Source organism: Callithrix jacchus, chromosome 17, assembly GCF_049354715.1.
Source record: "Callithrix jacchus isolate 240 chromosome 17, calJac240_pri, whole genome shotgun sequence".
NCBI lineage: Eukaryota > Metazoa > Chordata > Mammalia > Primates > Cebidae > Callithrix > Callithrix jacchus.
The window spans coordinates 55,150,145-55,170,347 of NC_133518.1; the positions used below are offsets into that span (position 1 = coordinate 55,150,145).

Sequence of the window (20,203 nt, forward strand, 5' to 3'; positions counted from 1 at the left end):
AGAGAGCATTTATGCGCACTGAGAGGGGATGAAAGGAGCCACTGTTGCCACAACCCCAGATGGGCAGTGGGGTGTCCCTGCAGGAAACAGGGAGCCAAAAGGCCCCTCCCTGGCCTCCACTGACACTGACAAGTCAGGCTATAAACATCTGCCCCAAGTTGGCCCCAAGCAGGTATCACCTCTGGTGTTTTATAATACATCTCAAACCAGACTGTGACAATCCCCAGCTTTGGGGAACTTTGCAGGTACTAACAGAGGGTTTCCTTGTGAAGAGGGAGGTTACCCACCTTGCCACTAGGGCACAGAAGTGACCCTACATTATGTATTAAAGACCTGTCTATTCTAGAACTGCACCAACCAAATGCACACTGACTAGTGACACTAGCCACATATAGTTATTTAAACTTAACAAAATTAAATACATGTTAAAATTCAGTTCTTCAGTCATAGTACCCTCATTTCAAGTGCTCAGTAGCTGCAGGCAGTTGGACAACCCAGACAAAGAACAAACACCTGTATCATCAAGAGCACTTCTACTCGACGGCCCTGCTTTGGATGTAGTTTTTTTTTTTTTTTGAGATGGAGTCTCGCTCCGTCGCCCAGGCTGAAGTACAGTGGCACGATCTCGGCTCACTGCAACCTCTGCTTTCCAGGTTAAAGCAATGCTCCTGCCTCAGCCTCCTGTGTAGCTGGGGTTACAGGTACCTGCCACCATGCCCAGCTAAGTTTTTTGTATTATTAGAAGAGACAGTGTTTCAGTATATTAGCCAGGCTGGTCTTGAACTCCTGACCTTGTGATCCGCCCACTTTAGCCTCCCAAAGTGCTGGGATTACAGGCGTGAGCCACCACGCTTAGCCTCTGGCTGTATTCTTAATAAGCCAATCACCTTTCTTGTGTCATTCATGCATTCAACAAATGGTTATGGACCACTACACTATACAACGCCTGCTGCTACTGTGATAACATTTCAATATTTGGCAATGATACTTCCACAGAGACTTGCATTCAAAATTAAGACCTCTGTGCTATATCATGTTCTAAGGCTTTAGATGGTTTAAAGTACGTTCATTTAGAATTCAGAATGGTCTCTATTCTCAGGATGCTTGCTGGCATTTCAAGGACTGCAAACAATGTGGAATCCAAACTATGTTCGTGACTCTGCTAATTCTTGAGAGAAAACGGCTCAACAACAAGACACGGTGCTATTGATGCCCCCTGCCAGGTTTTGCTGGGATTGACAAATTTGGCGTTATGTTTCACTTAGGAATCCTGCTGACTGACAGCCCTCAGGATGCACACGTGCTGCTGGCACGTTGGTCCCACTCCCCACATAGCCTCCCAGATTTGACACACCCTGGTGACTCAACTTGCTTTCTCGTTAACCTGAAGCCCTTTCTTTGTTTGACACATTTTCTCCCTGTGGGCAGACTTTCTGCCTTAGGAGAGCTGACATCAATAGTGCTATTCCACGCAACAAACCACTGGAGACAACACATTACTAGGGAGGGGTACTGGGTGCTGGGAGACCTGGGAACAGTGTGTGTCTCAGTGGAGCTTACAGAAACCAGGCTGTTCAATTTATTTCTCTGCTGTTAATTTCAAGGTGCTGCTACTGCTACTTCAAACTGTAATAGTGTCTACAAACAATTTGCACTTTGGAATGGCACAATCCCAGGGGGTAATTAACAAATCCGGGGAACAATCTTTTCAAAAGCCTTTAAAAGCAACAGAGACTGAGGCCACTTTCCATGAAATAGAATCACTCCACTTTCTCTGTCATTTCAGAAGATACCTGGCTGAGTCCTAGAGAGGTTTAGAGAGCACAGGTCCTGGGCTTTATGGAAAGTTCCTCAAGATGTGTTAATTAGAAATAAAATGCAGCATGGTTATCGGCTGCAGAGCTTTCTGAATGAAACAGGCTCTGAGAGGGGCTAAGATTTCGAGAGTTAGAAGCCCAGTTCACAAAGGGCCACCCAAGGACTGTGAATTCCATACCATTCTCCATTCCAAGGTAGAAGACTGCATTCACCAGCATGCCACCTTTCCGGAAGTGATCGCTCATGTGCTCTAACCAGTTGGCATCCAAGCCGCTCACTGTCTGGCCGTTCTTGGAGACACGGAGAGGAATGGTGACAGGGTAGTATTGCTGGCACTTCTGATGGCTCTTCGGTTTGTTGAAAAGGGCGAAGATCTCCATTTCTGTTGGGATTTGGAGAGGGAGTGGAGAGAGAAGAGGTCAACCATGGGAAAAATCTGTGTCATCGGGTCTAGTGGATCTCTCAGGAGCCTGAATAAATGATATGATGAATGCTGAAATCTCTGTGAGGCTGTATTGTTGCCAGATAATAAAGCCTCATTCCAAGTAGTAAGTGGAGGCTGCCTTAAAGTAACATGGACCTGAAAGGTTGGGCTTCTGATGGGGGACTTAGGTTTTTAATCTAGAATATAATGAATAGCTGTTATCTGCGATTCATGTGCACAGTTAGGTGTTTAAGAAAAGAACATAGGAGATGGTTATAGAAATTCATACAAAGATGTGTTTTGGAAATAAAAGCAGACATATCTGGGGAAGAGTGGGCTTTTAAAAAGTAAAGGTACAGAGACACATAAAAACAAAAATACTGCTCTAATTCCAGGAACCTTGTACACTCCTGAACTCACTATTTATAAACTGCAGTGTTGTTTCCTGGGGCCGAACTCATAATACTTAATCAAGTACATCAAAAATACATCATTGATATGTAAAAATAAATATGTTCCCATAAATGAGAGTTCCTGCCTGGAGTGGCAGGTCGGTCCAGCCAAGGGGGCACTGGGAATGAGTGCCGAGCTTTTAGTTCCTTCATGTATAGCTCAGTTCTTCAGCAATCAATTACCACTGCCACCCAGCAGCTGAGCCGCGCCTGCCTACGTGCAGCTGGGCATGGGCTAGCAGTAGCAGCCTCCAGAAGCAAATACCTGGAATTTCAATCTAAGTCTGAGTCTATTTTTGTGCTCCTCATTTGGTCAAGTAATCGGTTGACCTAGCTTAAAAAGTCTTGCTTACACAGGCTAGTCAGGAATATGCTTTGGTTTCCAAAAATATCTTCTTAAATCATAAGAAAATCCCCACCCTTCTTTGAAACAAGAATTTAAAGGTCATAAACAATGGTTGACATTAGCAAGAAGGACAAAGCACATTCATGCTCCCTGCATGAGACACCTGGACCCACGCTCTCTGATGTTGTTTCCCGAATTTCAGTATCTCACAGTGTTTTGTGGTATCCAAGTGCTAGTTGATTCTTTAATTGAATCACCTTCCTTTATTTAAACAAATACTTTCTTTTTAAAAAAAAGGGAAACCTTATTTCATGACTATGAAGGCAATCCTCTACCACGTGCCCAAAACACGGGGTGATGAGGCGCATTAACACCCAATATGTTCATCCATCTAACATCTAAAAGTGTCTCACACAGGTCACAGTCTTCTCTCACAGCCGCATCTGAGCAGGCACCGCAGAGATCTCTAGGGACCAATGCTGGGCCATACTGCTTTGTCATCAGCAACACCTGAACGATCAGGAGCCACTTAACAGAACATTAGGAAAGGAAGGTGCCCATCTTTGCAAGTGGGCACGTGGATTTTTAAACACCAGTTCTAGCCTGTTCATCATCCCTATCCCAACTTGCTTTTTTCAGTCCTCTTGCTTACTCAGGAAGCCATCTCCAGCCGGAAAATACTTTCACACCAGAAATTAGGTCCTGGTGTATAGAGCTGGCAATCATTAGACTAGTTCATGACTTCGAAATACAAACTAGAAATAGATGGACACAGAAGGGGTTCGTAATGAGGGAATCCAGCCATGGATTAGGTCTGGGGTGTGCAGGAGGTGAACTAGATGATCGGATGTTTTTTAGTCCTGGGTGCCGGGAGTTCAATTAAAAGCTCAGCTACTGAGGGCAAGAGGATAAGCAAGATTTTAGTGAGTTCTTGCCATTATTTGGATTCCTTCAAAAGCAGACCCTGCAAGCTTTCCTGTGCGAGTAGTTTATCTGGGAAGTGACCCGGGAAACAGAGGGAAAGAGTAGGAATGGGAAACAGGGAGGAGATGGAGACGATGCCAGTAAATGAGCATGTTCCCCCGGGGCAACGGGGGCTCAAACCCCACCAGGGACCCTGAGACACTGTAAAACACACCTCAGATTCACCCACCAACGGCAAGGAAGGTGGGACATTTATCCTCATAAATTGAGGGTCACTCCCCAGGGGCCATTCCTGAGAATGCCTGCAGGCAGAGAGGCTAACGAGGCTGTGGGCCTGGCTCGAGCTGTCCACAGGTGACCCCAGCATGGGCCACAGCACCACTCGTCACAGCCTACTACAGTCAAGCACAAATGCAAATGAATTAAGAAGAGAAAAAAAAATCACAAACTTTGCATGGGAGAAGTAGGTGGGGAATTTGGAAGTGGCCGAAGTCCAGAACTACACGGTAACAGTTGATCACACAGAAGGAACCCCCACTCAATGGCAAGACAAAAACACAACTTTCCTAAACACGTCATGAAGCTGTAAAAGGGGAAGGCCAAAGGGGAAGCGAGAATGCTGGGGGTGTAGTGGAGGAAGACAGAGACCCTCAGAAAAGGTAGACGGTGCCGACAGCTCTCCCGGCTTGATCCTCCCCGGGAGGCCAGACTGAAGCCAGAGACAGAAATAAATTTCTCAGGAAGGAAAAGGAAACAGCGTTGGAACCAAAAGTCTCCAAAGTATCAGCAGCAATGAAATACTGGGAGAAACCTGATTGCAGATGCGTGACCCTGTACACTCCTCTGTCCCATCGTCTCCTTGGCCCCAGTCCTTTCTCTCCTCACGTGGAAACCAGCCAAGAGAAACTGTCCAAAAGTGATGCCCTTTGATGTTCTAATATTCTGACTCTCCAACACAGATCCTCACGTGAGCAAGCATCAAGGATTCTAAAAAGAAACCCCATGCTTGTTTAAATCTTCTCAGCTGCTCTGTGACTCTGCCATGACCCGAGCTGGAAGAGTTTTCCAGACATTGGACAAAAGTCCCCAAGGGGTAGGGAAGGCATTGTTTCTGAGACGTTCTGGGAATGGCTGAAGGACTGCACCGGCAGAGCACCCAAGGAGCATCAGGACTGTCTTCTCGTCTCTCCCTTTGCCTACCTTGTCTCATTTTGATCCCTCCTGTTGCACTTGTGTTCACTGAGTTGACCTAAGCTGACCAGGGGAGAAAGCGAGGGCAGGCCAAGGGGGCATGGTGCCCAAGGGTGGGGTGGCTGAGTCCTGCCGGCCTGAGGGCCTGGTCCATTCAGGCCTTGCCAGGCTACTAGGGAGTGGGAGCAAAGAGGCAGGTGTCCAGCCCTGAGGTCTGTGCCTGGGTGTGGGGACTCAGGCACAGATGGAAGGCTGCAGTTTGCCTGCAGGTGGGGTCTCAGAGAGGCCCCATCTCGAGGGTAGGCAGGGGACTGGCTGTCCCTGCTGTCCCAGGAGACCTCTGGTCTGGAGAGAAGAAAGAGTTTACAGCCTGGCTGAAAATCTGGGACTTCAAGGGTTAGTTGGCGGAGGAGGAGGCAGCTGGTCATTAGCTGCACTGGAAGGAACAAGTGGGTGTCATACTTGGCTGGGCAGCCCAAGCTGGGTGGGGACTGCAGGCTCCTGAGGTCATGGGCAGAAGGGACTAAGCAGAAAGGTTTGCACTGTATAGGCAGGCAGTGGGCACTGTGGTAGTAAGGCAGGGCAGGAGGGTAGAAGGATCCAGAGGTCTAAATTTGGGCAAGGCTGCTCAAGCTTCAATCAGGCTTGGGTACTAACAGCAGTGCACCTCTGGGCCACCATGAGGCCCACTTGCCAGGGCAGCAGGGAAAAGCAAAGTGCAGGGACTACTGCATGCAAAACAATCCACGGGAACCCACTGAAGGATGACAGCAGCCACAGGCACGTGTCCCACGTTTACAAGGGCCTTTTACCTTCACCATCTCATGTGACTCTCCAGCATCGATGGGAGGGGCGGCACTGGTTCTGTGCCCAGAAGCGTTAAGTGGGTCCCCCAGAGATCACAAGCCAGTAAGTGGCACAGCCAAGAGTCTTTCAAACCCCAAACCCTGGGCTCTTCCCCAAATCTAACAAGAGGCTAATTTTATCAGGACACAGAAGGCAGGGGCTGATGACCACGGGTGGGAGCTCAATAGCTCTTTGTTAATGGACTGAGTAAAAGGCCAGAAAGATGGCAGCAGGTGGCAGGTCTGGGAGGGGGCCACATCATGGGGTCCAACTATCCCAAGGGTGTGGGGAGGGAAGGTGCCCTCACATCAGGAAAGCCCAACCCTCAGGTTTCAGCCATTCACAATGAGCTGGCACCCAGGAAGGGGTACTGAATACAGTTCTCTTAGCCAGAAATGTGATTGGCATCACAGGCTCGAGTTTCTGCTGACACTTCTCAGCATTTTAAGTGAGGAGGTGCAGTGTAGGAAGGGCAGTGCTTAGAAGACTTCTTATTTTGGTGACAGTGAGAATGATTAGAATTTTTGTGAACCTGTCTAGGCTCCTCATTTCTCTGATGAAGTTGTGGCAAAGGAGATGCTGAGGCTATCTCTGCTCAGGCTCCGGTGATCACTGCACAGCATGGACCTCCAACCAAAAGGAAATTCCCCCAGACCGGGAAATAAAAGTCAGTGAGCAGGAAGAGGAACCAACCTGCAGGGGCAACGAGAGCCTGACGGCTGTGTGGAGCCCGCAGAGATGGGGAGGGGCGACCTGCCCCTGCTTCCGCATGGAGGATCCACTGCAAAGTCCTGTCTGAACAGTCACTGCCTAGATTCCTCTCCCCAAGGCCTCCTATGAAGGAAATAAATTAACTGAGGAGAAGGAGGGAAGAGGAGGGAGGAGGAGGGAAGATTCCCTCCGGATTTTTTTAAATTGTCTTGCTGTGATTGCCTATTTAAGCCCACCTGGCAGAAGAGGAGTAAAAACACTTCACCGCCTTAGGAGGCCCTGAGAGAAGGCAAGCTGGGAGCTGAGCACACGGTGGGGAGGGGCACCTGGGGGGCCTGTCGGGGAGTAGATGGTGAGTGGACTTCCCAGGAGAAAGATTGGGGGAGGGGTCAGGTGAGGGTCACGACCAATGGGGACAGGGTCCCTGGACGTCCAGCCTTCAGGGAGGCCAAATGCTCAGGCTGTGATAAAGAAATGTAACTGTATGGGGGTATGAAAGGTGACGTTCTCTACCTGTGAAATGGACATAATAATAGCATCTTCTGCCATAAAGCTGTTGGGAGGAGTAACAGATGACACAGAAGGACACAGATATACAGAATCGTGCATGTGGAGGGTGACTGCGATCGTGACCACTGGAAGGCTTATAGGTGAAATGATCCCTGAATGAAAAACCCAAGGGTTCATTGATTCCACCAAAGGAGGGAAAAAGGGTAACAGTGAGCAGCCTAAACGTCAGGATCTGCAGCCTGAGCAGAGACGTGCAGAGACGGGCAATGTTTACCCGCCTAGGGAGACTGCACGAAGGAGGCTTTCATCCCTCCTCTGGGCCTACTCCGGCAGAGCTGCAATTCTCATCCACTAGTGGGCTGACCGCCTCCAGAAACACATGCACTCACCCATTCCTCCCCAGCAAGGTCTGTTTTTCCAGGAGAGAAGAGGGACTTGGGTGATGGGATAGGGGCCAAGATGCTTTGCGTATCAATTTTTCTGGGTGTTCAGCTGTCAGGGGAGATTCTGGGTGAGGAAGGGGAGTGGCCACAGGGTAGCAGGAAGGTCCTGGGTATCTGGAGTTCCTAGGACAAGTCTCCCAGTGAGTAATGCTCTCACAGAAGGCAGGAAGTCTGGAAGGAGTCTTGGAGGAAAGTGGGCTCTGGAACACAGGAAGGATCTGAAAACTCCTGGGGAAACCTCAGCAGTAACTGCCTCCTTTCTCAAAGCCAGAATTCCATGAGACTGGAGGTCGAGCAGCAGGAACTACTGAGCCTGCACCTCAATAATAGCGGCTCATACTCATGGGTCAAGCAGTGCTGAGCGCTTTAAATGTACATCTTTTGGGCCAGACATGGTGGCTCAAGCCTGTAATCCCAGCACTTTGGGAGGCCGAGGCGGGTGGATCACGAGGTCAAAAGATCAAGACCATCCTGGTCAACATGGTGAAACCCCGTCTCTACTAAAAATGCAAAAAATTAGCTGGGCATGGTGGCGTGTGCCTGTAATTCCAGCTACTCAGGAGGCTGAGGCAGGAGAATTGCCTGAACCCAGGAGGCGGAGGTTGCGGTGAGCCGAGATCGCGCCATTGCACTCTAGCCTGGGTAACAAGAGCGAAACTCCGTCTCAAAAATAAATAAATAAATAAATAAATGTACATCTTTTTTGACCTTTCCATAAGGAACTATCCTTCTATCCCCATTTGCAGGGTGTGAAAATGGGGCATGGAAGGCAGGCTGGAATGTAAATAGAAGCTAGATTCTTGAGCACCGTGCTCCTCGCCTCTCCTCACTCCTGCTCTTTCTCCTGGGGTCCTCAGCCTGGCCTGACCCTCATCCTCCCACAGTCCTGGACCTGTATAGAAGGTCTTCAATGAGGACCATCTTCCCGCTCAGGATTCAGAGCACACACATCCAGCCCAACCTTCATGAGAAGATGGAATTTTCTGGATTAAGACCTGGACGTTCATGAGGAGGACGCACTGGGATTAAATGCATGCGCAGCTACTCCATGAGGGCAACAGGCATCTGCCTCAAACAGCGGAAAACTGTACAAATGAAGGGCTCTATTCAGTGCATACTTCAGAAGGCTCAAGGCCTTGATTAAACAATAGGCTTGGCCAGGTGCAGTGGCTCACACCTGAAATCCCAGCACTTTGGGAGGCCGAGGAGGGTGGATCACGAGGTCAAGAGATTGAGACCATCCTGGCCAACATGGTGAAATCCCGTCTCTACTAAAAAATAGAAAAATAAGCTAGGCTTGGTGGTGTGTGCCTATAGTCCAGTCCCAGCTACTTGGGAGGCTGAGACAAGAAAATTGCTTGATCCCAGGAGGTGGAGATTTCAGTGAGTCGAGATTGTGCCACTGCACTCCAGCCTGGCACCTAGTGACAGAGCAAGACTCTGTCTCAACAACAACAACAAAAAACCAAACAAAAAACACAATAGGCTTACTATATCACAGAACTGAGGCAGCAGCTCCCATATCTCCCTCTAAATGAACTCTGCAAATAAACCCCTGGAATTAACCAGAACTTCTTGGGAAGAATTAATACTCTTCCCAAGAAGTTCTGATGTAACAAAAGAAACTGTTTCTCCCATTTTGCCTTCTTGAAACACCACCTGTTCACGATCACTTGTAAGGGCTAATTTCAAGTATTAGTAAATCAATGATAATAAGAATATTGACCAGGAAGATCATCCAGAAAGCCCTCCTAAGCCCCGGGGGTCTTCCATCAGTCTTCATGCTTGTTTGCCTTCCAAAGGCTGGAAGGGACCGCATGGCTCATATAAGTACCTTGCTCTCAGGAAATGACTGGAAGCTCAGGAGATTTCCTGGACAAAGGGGAAATATGGATGGCAGATTTCCTGAAGAAAGTAGAGAAAAAGAAAATACAGAGAAATGGAGGGAAACTTTGCTGCCTGTAAATCTTAAAGGGCTTGGTAAATCTTGTTAGTCTATCACCCAGGAAAGCCCAAGCAGATGGGCGTCAAGGGGAGGTGAGTGAGTCCACCTGGTTCCTATGTCCAATCCGCTTATTTCCAGCCTGGGGAACAAATTCTCTCTCTAAACCCCAGTTTGCTCAACTGTAAAATGTCTTGCTTTAGGCAGGTATTTTAACAAGAGGAGTGTAGGTTCTCATTGGTGCCTGGCAGGCCGACACCTCCTGCGTAAAAGCTGGGTAATTCAAGGGCAATTTTGAGAGCACAGGGGATAAAAGAACTCACAGTCTAGAATCCACTTCAAATGTGACAATTTGGGGCAAACTGCAAGTCAATTTCATGTGGTTCTGTCCTCCCCAGAAGTTATAACTGCAGTTAAGTAAACAGTCAGTTGGCCCAGATAACTGCTTGATAAAGTTTCTCCTGTTTGATGGGACTGCTACCTCTATACTCCAATTCTATTCCTTTTACTCTGAGATACCATGGGGATTAATGAAAAGCTGTTAGCTGCTCTTTAAGTGGGTCAAAGCTCCCAGTGCTGACATACTTACTCCCTGAGAGTGGCTCTTCCTGCACCTCCAAGGGGTCGCTGTCCAGTCCATCCAGTGTCTTGCTCACCCCCTGTGGTGAAAGTTCTCCACCATCTCCCTCTCCAGAGGGTAAGCTGGGCTGCTCGGTGATGGGCACCTCCCCTCTGGGGCCTGAGCTGGGTTCTGGGCTTTGGTTTCTCCCAGCTGGAGCACCGCACATGTCCCCAGCCCCTGGTTTCTCATTCTCCAGTGATGCGTGATCCCCACGTGCATTTTTTACATCTCTGGCATCCTCGGTGCTGTTGGCAGTAGACACAGGAGCACTGCTGCCTGCCAAGCTCACAGGGGAATGGTACTGGGGTATAACACCAACGAATTTCAGGCCCTGGCTTGCGGCCTCCTGGATCTGTGAGGCAAACAAAAGGAAGGAAAGCAAGTGAAAGGAATGGTCTATCAAAGAGACACGTGCTGCATGCACAGCCCCTCCCTGAGGCCCGCGAGGCTATTTCAGGTGCACGTGAAGAATTCCAAGCTGGCAGGGCACCTGCCACAGTACCGTGGCCCAAAGAGGACAATTATTTATTATTTTTTTAAAACTATGTTGTCTGAAGGAACAATACATTATTTGCTCTGAAGGGTTGAAAGCCCTTTGAAACACTGCATTAGTCCTTATTAACATTTTTTAAAGAGGTTGGAAAAAGTTCTAAACAAAGAGTTTGAAAGAGGAAGTTCGTTTTGGTAAGTTTGTTTTTTTGTTACTTTTCTTCGGATGAATCACTGACTTCCTGCCCATCAGGCTACTGTATAACTACGGCTTGTCTATAAAAGCATATACTAACAACAGATGGCAATTTATGACCCAAGGAGCTTCCTTTTTTGACAATAGTTCTGGCAGAGAAGGGCAGAGGTAGGGAAAATCATCCCCGTGCCAAGGCTGTGGGTACATCCTCCATGAGATGCGCCATCTGATGGACACCTTGCTCCCTGGTGCTCTCAGGCTTAGGGAAGGGGAAAGGAGCCCGCAGATCACCCCCAGCCCACAGCCACAGACTGACTCTTGCTCTCCAAGTCGTGGCCCACACCATCCAGCACAGGTCGCCAGGTGATCGTTCCTTCTCACTCCCTGTACCAACTGGTGGGGGAATGAACACCCACCTGGAGAACCAAGGCACTTGAACTCTCCCTCTCCCTAAAAAATAGCCAAGGCAATTGGATTGAGTATAAGTCGTAAGTTTGAAGGAAAAATGGAAAGTAATAACCTAATAAAATCAAACAAGAGCCAGCCAAAACCAGAAGATAGGCTTTAGGGGACTTTCCAGGCAAGGATGCTTAAGTCACTTTACAAATAAATAAGGCAGTGCAGACCTCAGACCTGTCTTAAGTCTTAGTTACCAAGCCCTAAGCAGATGACCTCAGAAAATCTGGAGGCCTCTGTAATGACAGTCTACCCTTATTTGAGGGTTAGTTTCACCAGCATGGAGCTATTCTCTCTAAAGGAGAAGCAGCCCTGACATTAAATGGAAAGTCATTTTTGTTTCACACGGCACATCCTGGAAAACTGCCGTTGCAAATGGGAAGCCCGGTCTTTCTTTAAATCCTAGCCTGTGCTAGGCATAAAATAATCATAGCATTAGTTACTGCCTAGTGTAGACATACTATGTCTAGGCATTGAGCTAGGCATTTTACAAACATCAAAACAACAAAACGTTTAATCCTTCGACGACACTGCATGGTATCATTGTCTCCATTTCGGATGAGGACACTGGGGCCCAGAGACATTAAAAAGTTAGAAAGCGGGGTCGGGCGCAGTGGCTCACACCTGTAATCCCAGCACTTTGGGAGGCCGGGGCAGGTGGATCACGAGGTCAGGATATTGAGACCATCCTGGTCAACATGGTGAAACCCCGTCTCTACTAAAAATACAAAAAATTAGCTGGGCATGGTGGCGCATGCCTGTAATCCCAGCTACTCAGGAGGCTGAGGCAGGAGAATTGCCTGAACTCAGAAGGCGGAGGTTGCGGTGAGCCGAGATCGCGCCATCGCACTCCAGCCTGGGTAACAAGAGCGAAACTCCGTCTCAAAAAAAAAAAAAAAAAGTTAGCAAGCAGTGAGTAAGTAGCCAGAGTACAAAACCAGGTGTGGACTGGCCAGAGTTCATTCTTTTAATCACAAGACTCTCTGGACACATCTCAAGGCATCAAGTACATACATGTCTATGGGCATGCATGTGTCCACTCATATGCCCAGAGCTGGCTCAATTCACTCCTCAAAAGTTACAAAAACAAAACACAAAAAAAACCTTAAAGCCATGCATTTTATCCTGAAAATTTAGTTTCTCCCTCATTAATCTATGATATCCACCTATTTTAAGAGTTATTCTATAAAGCTCCTAAAAGAAGACACAGCAACACAAATTTTAAAAGAAAACAGCAGGGAGCTAACTATACCAAAGAACTCTGGAGCCTGAGGAAAGCCACCACATGCAAAGCACACCTGGGAGCTTCCTGGCAGCACAGGCCCGAAGAGGAAGGCAGCGGGTTTTACAGCCATCAGATGAAACAAGGAGACACCTGCACTAGCTTCTGCTCTGCAGTCTCACTGCAGAGGAAACAGCCATGACTACTGAAGCATTTTAATGACTGCTCCCATGGAGGACTCTACCATAGGCCAGTCTCAACTAGAGTCATAGAAACAGCATGAAGTCTAAAGGCTTTTGAAAAGGCCTGACGTGGAGCCCCAGATGTGTGGCTCACCATCTTGGGGGACCAGAGTAGATTATATGAACTTTCTGTGCCTCAGTGTTCTCATGTATGGAATGAGTGAAAACACACTTATTTTGCAGTTGCACTGAAGCTTAATTAGATGTTATCTATGGCAAGTACGCCAAAGGAAGGGGCACAAAGATGGTATCTCTAACCTCTCTGCTTATCAGTCCTGGGCTTCTGTGGTCCTGCAGAGACTGCTCAGTCATCTAGAGTGAAGAGATGAGGACTCCAGACCCAGGGCCTTATCCTAGCTCTCCCCTTCCTCACTGGGACTGAAGAATTGGAGAGGCTTGGACACAGACATCTGCCCTTCTCCCACAACAAACTGGACAACCATATTCCTTTGCCATATTGTACTGCAAATCTATCCTCTAGGCCAGGGGTTCTCAAAGTGTGGTCCCCAGACAAGAGCATCCACATCCCCTGGGGACCTGTTGGAAATGCAAATTCTCAGGCCCCACCACAAACCTATTGAGGCAGAAGTTCTGAGGGTGGGATCCAGCAATCCAGCTGGGTTTAACAAGCCTTCCAAAGATTCCAATACAGCCTGATATTTGAGAATCACTGTTCTAGCATACACATTTCATGAGGGCTGGGATATTTTGCACTGCTGCATTCCCAGTAATAGAATGATGCCTGACAGATAGCAGGTCCTCAATAAATATCTGTTGAATGAATGAATATATTAAATAATGCTTGAATATATATGTCTTCTCTCCCAAAATGAACTCCTTGAAGGTAGGGATGAAGACATTAACTTTACAACTCTATAATTCAACAAACGTTTAATAAGCCCCTACACTGGCCCAGACCAACACAGTACTTAGGAACCAGGAATATAAAATAGGATCCCTAACCCTCAAGAACATTTGGCCAATTATTGCGAACAGACTTTAAAAATAATTACACTATCATGGAACAATTAATGCGTATAATGACACATGAAAAGTCAAGATCCTAAGCTTCATAGGCTTTATTATGACAACTATGTAAAACACATGCATAAACTATGCATGGAAACAGTCACCAAAATAAAAACAGCACTGTATTTGGGGAGAGGGGCTATGAGTGATTTTTTTCTATTACTGTGTAATTTTCAAAATTTACCTAAGGGGCATGGATGCTACTTTCAGAATTGAAAAAGTAAAAATTGAAATTGTAAAAATTCCTCACAGAGGATAATATGGTAATGGATGTAAAGGTATAGAAATGACAGTGACAATGGTTATTTCTGCCTGAAGGGGAGGTTGGAGACAAGTTTCTCAGAGTAGATCAGGGATGCAACAAATGACATGGGGGAACACAAAAGGAAGAGTGAGAAATGTGGTGGAACTGGAGAGTGTATGCCTCACCTTAAAGAATTCAAATCCATTTCTTTTTCAAAATGCCATGCTGGACAAAACCTGTTTGGGGCCTACTCGGCAGAAGGCTTTGAAGGATGAATCGGAGTTAACCAGATATGTGAAGGAAAAGGAAAAAGGAGAGGGCAATCCATGTAAAGGCAAGGAAGGATCATGATGGGCAAAAGCTTCACAGTATGCAACAGCCTGGTGAGTTGAGGAAATTTCTAGAAATATTTATGGAACACGACATGAGAAACTAAGGGGAGCCAGAAATGAGGCTTAACTGGATGTCACAAGGACTGGATCACATATGGCCACGGATCCATGCCCACAAAACCTCCGACTTCACCCTGCAGGTCAGCATACCCGACTCTCCCACGCAGTCAAAACCTCAAGAGCAAAACCTCAAGGAGAGTGGGAGTCTGAGGGAAAACTGCAAGATTTCTTTGAATGCTCATCTTTTACCTTCGACTTCAGGGCAAATTTTGTATCTTATACCATAGCGCTGCCTTGATCAAAACCTTTAAAAAGACGTCAAAGGTAAACGCTGCCCTTATCCCATGCATTCCGGGGAAATTCACACCCCCAAGAAGAGGAGGCATATTTGTAGCTCTACTTTTTCCTTCAAATAGATTCCTGGAAGTGAAAATAATGAGTGAAGGGATATTAACTTTTCAAAGGCTTGGTAGAAGCTGCCAAATTGTTTACCAGAAAGGGTGAGTTATCCTTTTTAACTAAAAGACCACATTTAGATTTTAAGAAGATCAATATTTGGCTAGACCTAGGGGCCACAACACTTAACGGTTCTGTCTTACCCTGGTATAGGCACTTTCCTCTTTTTCATCAAGTCATTTGACAGTGTACCTATGGATAAATTAAATCCTGCTTCCCATTCGTGGATTTATAATCTTCAGTGAGCCAGTCACACATTCATCATGGTGGTAGGCACGCGAGGTATTCATCGGGCTGCATCCCCAGTCACCAGCTCTCCTCCACTCTACACTCCCATGATGATTTCCTCCACTCACATCGGTTTAGCCACAGATCAGATGTTAATTATTCCCAAGTGTGAACCCCTAGCCCTGGCTTTCCTTGGAAGTTCAGACCTACACAATAGACGATCATAGCTGTTGGGTCCACTGTCGATCTGGTCTCTCCAGCTGGAATCACAGTATCTTCTTCCCTTTCTCTAATCCTGTGTATCTGTTCACCACACTCTGCCATGTTTATCCCCCAGTGGTTTTAGAATTACTTCCTCATTCTCCACAAAGTGACTGTCCAAGGTCACTTTACTTCAATATCTGTTGCTGGACATCACCATGACCTCAGGCTCTGCCACAGTCTTCATGAGCATGGAACCAAATCAACATGGAAGAACAGACCACGAGGAGCCAGGTCACCTCCGCCACGGAGTTCCCCACGGGCTTGCACACATGCCCACAACATCTCTAACAACTACGATGACAGGACACATCAACTGTTAACGTTGCACAACTCTTCTACAAAGAACTTCCTTGTGCATTTTCATAGGCTGCAAAATCTTACCTTACAGAAGAGGAAACTGCTTACAAGATTATGTGACTAGTCAAACCTCACAGAGCTACCCAAAGGTCATGCCTGGCTTTCACTCTGAGTATCCTAAACCCAATCTGATGGCTCTTCAATGATACCACTCTTTCCACTTCATATAATCTGACCTGTGCCAAGATGCCCAGGTGGACACCTGTTTAAACTGAAGTAGACCATCACCCACCTTCTTCTCATTTCTGTTGCCTGTTAAGAACCCTCTTGCCCCAAATACTTAAAAGAGTAACAATTTCTGGCCGGGCGCGGTGGCTCAAGCCTGTAATCCCAGCACTTTGGGAGGCCGAGGCAGGTGGATCATGAGGTCAACAGATCGAGACCATCCTGGTCGACATGGTGAAACCCCGTCTCTACTAAAAATACAAAAAATTAGCTGGGCATAGTGGCGTGTGCCTGTAATCCCAGCTACTCGGGAGGCTGAGGTAGGAGAATTGCCTGAACCCAGGAGGCGGAGGTTGCGGTGAGTCAAGATGGCGCCATTGCACTCCAGCCTGGGTAACAAGAGCGAAATGCTGTCTCAAAAAAAAAAAAAAAGTAACAATTTCTGGTTTAAGCACTGAAAATTAAATATGGTTGTTCTGACTGATCCACAGCTTCACTCAGTTGCTCTGTAATGAAGAAGGACAAGCTCTACTGTAACTGTAATCAGGAATCACGGTGTAAAAAATATTTCTTTTAGAAACATTTTAGTTATGTAAAAAGTCTCAACTCATTGTAAAAAAATCTTTGGTTATATAGCTGAGGAATCACTTTTATTAAAAATAACAATATGACAGATTTCTAGGATGGATTGTCTGTTTCTATGTCCAAAATGAATATCATGTTGCTAGTGATGAGTGCAATATATATACTCTACGTGCATGCGAGTTTACCTATTTGTGCTTTACAGTATGTGTATCAATCAGGGTGAGAAATTGGTGAAGAAGAAATGAGACACAGGTTGGATTTAGTGAAACAAAAGCAATATGGAACATAAGAAAAGGAAGAGAAAAGCCTCCTGCTCACAGGTCAGTAGGAATTGGAATGCCCACAGCCTGTGGTAGACAGCGTGGGCAAAACGTCAGAGGCAGTTCCAGGACTGTTTTGCCTGACTCTAAGAGGAAGGTGTCACAGTTAATTTTGTGTCCACTTCACTGAACTATGGTGACCAGCTGTTTGGTAAAACACTAGTCTAGATGCTGCTATAAAGGTATTTTTTAAATGTGTGATTGACATTTACAATCAGTTGACTTCCAGTAAAGTGGAGTCCTCCATTATTAGGTGGGTCTCATCTAATCAGGGGAAGTCTTTAAGAGCAAAGACTGAGATTTTTCAAAGAAAAAAGAATGCTGCCTCTGGACTGCAGCACAGAAATTCTCCCTGGGTTTTTCCCCTTCAGACTCAAGCCTCAACACCAATCCTTACCTGAATCTCCAGTCTGCTGGACTGTCCTGAGGATGTCAGCCTTGTTGGCCCCCACACTGACAGGAGCCAATTCCTTAAAATAATCAATTTTCTTTCTCTCTGCCAGGAGGTAGGGGGAATAAGATAGCACAGGGCAAGCTGATGGAGGTCTCTAAATCTAAACCTGACTAGGCATGAAATAAAAGATAGGAACGGGCTCCCGAAAGACAGTGAGCCCCAGACAGAAACAAGACAACTAGGACATCATCTGGTTTTGATTCCAGCTCCTACATGAGAGGCTGAAGTATGGCAGGAAGGCTTGCAGCCATCACTGCTGCCCAGGTAGAGGAAATTTTCCTCATTGTGTTTTGAGAACTGCAATATACCAGGTAAAGGAGGCTATATATGTAACTGATGGATTTATTTTCTACAAGTTATATAATAAACTTAATGAAATGCCTGTAACTAATAAGCTAATTATTGCTGGGAATCAGAAACTTACTGCTAAAAAAATAGAGCTGTGCTGTTCGATATCATAGCCACTAGCCACATGTGGCTATTTAAATTTAAATTAATTCAAATAAAATACAATTTAAATATTCCTCTCCTTAGTCACACTAGTCACATCTCAAGCACCCATCAGCCACCTGTGGCTGGGGACAATCCCATGGACTGTGCAGATGTAGCAGAACATTTCCATCATCACACAAAGTTCTATTGGGTAGCTCTGCCGTAGAGCATAATAAATCACACGAAATACTGAATAATACAGTTTTCGACAGTGATTTCAGAAGCATATAACATGGGGTAAAGTCCAAGCCTCACATCCACATACCTATATAACCTAGATCAGACCCCTGCCCTCTCTGGCCCTCCCTCATAATTCACGCACCACCAATCTGTGACAGCATACACAGCACACGCAGGGAACCCACAGCAGAGGCATGCCCTGGATGTCAAGAACAGGCACAAAAATGCCATTCTGGGTTGCAGTTACACGTGAGTCTTTACAGTGAATATTTTATCAGACACACACAGCCCTTCCCATCTTGTCACCTACTCTCTTGTACAGCTTTCTGAAAAGGGAGGCTCAAAAATAACACGGGTTTGAGCTCACGTCTGAAGCTGTCTTTAGTTCTGACATGTTAACACTTAGCTGCAGGAACTGAAAGCTTTGCCAGGTGCTGCTGGATGTTTAGCTCCGTTCTGGGGCCACGAGGAAAGATCACGTAAACTTTCTGCTGCTGTGGTTTTCTCTTTTAGCGACTGAGAGGTCTCAGAGGGCGCCCTGGGACAAAGAGTTTGAAGACTTTAAAGCTCTGGACCTGGCTCTGCTACTCGGTAGTTATGTTATTGATCAAATCAGTTGACTTGCTTTAGCTTCAGTTTCTTCATTTATAAAACGGAGATACTAATACTTATTCATTCCAGAACTGCTTACTGAATACCAATTGTATGCTGGGCAGTAGGTTCTGGGCAAACAGCAGTGAGTCAAACAGGCACTATCCCTTCCCTCTTGCATTTAATGTGTGTTGGTCTTACTCAAGGGGTAACTGAAGGACTCCAAAGAGTTTTGTTCCATCCTTCTCGAACTGTTTAGACTCAGTTTGAGGAACCACAGCTTGTCCTCACATCCCTGGCAGGGCTGAGTTGAGGGGAAGAGGAATCCATTTATTCTCCTCTACTACTAGAGGTGATTAGAGGGAAGCTTGAGAAGTACTGTAAGAACTCAGGAAACTGTACTCTCCTAGAAAAACAAAAGAAAGAGGTGGGACCCAGCATCCTAGTAGCAGCAGAGAACAGATTCATCCTTTGGTAGCTCTGTTCGGGACAGGGATTTCTGATCAAAGGAGTTTCATTTGCCTGAATTAACTGTATTAATGCACTCAATTATTTCACTGAAATTGTGCCATTACATCACCATTCATGGAAAATGAAGTGCATGGGAGTTAGGAATTGGGAGGACTGAAAGGTGTCAGCAAAGCCCCATCCGCCACAGATCTTCAGCTGGCTTTTAGTGCTCCCCGAAACCCAACCCACCGAGTGTCCAATCCAGTGTCAAAACTTAAAATCACAGATACAAATGGGAAAAGAACAAGGAAGGGCCTCCCTGTGAATAACAACTCAATGGTCTCTCCAAAGAACAGTCAAGTGGTCAGCACGGCGGGGCCAGAGATACACTTAAGAAGACCAGGAACCGGTGTCTCAGCACTGTCAGCACACTTGCTCCAAGTTTCATTCCTACTTTTATTTGTTGGCATCATTCTTCTTATCTACGACTAATTTTTTCCATGTAGCAGAAAATATGGCCATTGCCACCTTCTGAGTATTCCTGCTAACAGCTTAGTCACTGGAGGTAGAATATCTAAACTTCCTGGTTACCCAAAGCAAAAGATCCCAGGGAAGGGCTCTGATTGGCCCAGCTTAGGTCAGATGTCCACTTCTGGGCCAACTGGTTTTGACCAGGATATGTGGTAGCTCCCTTGGAAACCATCCAATTGGATTGTGGAAACAAAGAGGCTCTCAAAAGAATTTCAGGGCAGACAAAATAAATACTTAAATATCTATCATATATATACATCATCTGGTATGAAATAAAATCTGAAATTTGCTCGTGACTCACACATACTAAACGAAGAAGAGGATATAAGGCAAATATTATATAGGGCAACTGATATTTATGCCAAACAAAACTAAGCAAGTAAGTCCACATCTATTTTGGTCAAAATGGTTTCAGTGCCAGTGCTCTCGGTTGTCTGCAATGACACAGCATTCTTCTACTTTACAGAGGATGTCGCTATAGATCTCCTTCAGGTCTGCTCAACATTGTTTATTAAGAGCATTTTTTGGAATCACCAAGCAACTCGCAACTATTCCACTACACAGAGTAGTTTGTCTTATAGATGTATGCCCAGAGCAGGAGGGCATAGTGCAGAGAGTGAGGAGTCACCTC

The 20,203-nt window shown here is 46.3% G+C and overlaps 1 protein-coding gene across 7 annotated transcripts in view; it reads right to left on the reverse strand.

Moving 5' to 3' along the window:
• Positions 1-20,203, reverse strand: part of RFTN1 (raftlin, lipid raft linker 1) — a 209,361-nt gene that overhangs the window by 54,425 nt on the left and 134,733 nt on the right. For all 7 annotated transcript variants that reach the window (XM_035277855.2, XM_035277857.2, XM_035277859.3 and 4 more), the window contains exons 5-6: positions 10,197-10,581; positions 1,997-2,200 (exon numbers count right to left, since the gene is read on the reverse strand). In XM_035277855.2, the coding sequence (XP_035133746.2) occupies positions 1,997-2,200; positions 10,197-10,581 (589 nt within the window). The remainder of the gene's footprint in view (positions 1-1,996; positions 2,201-10,196; positions 10,582-20,203) is intronic.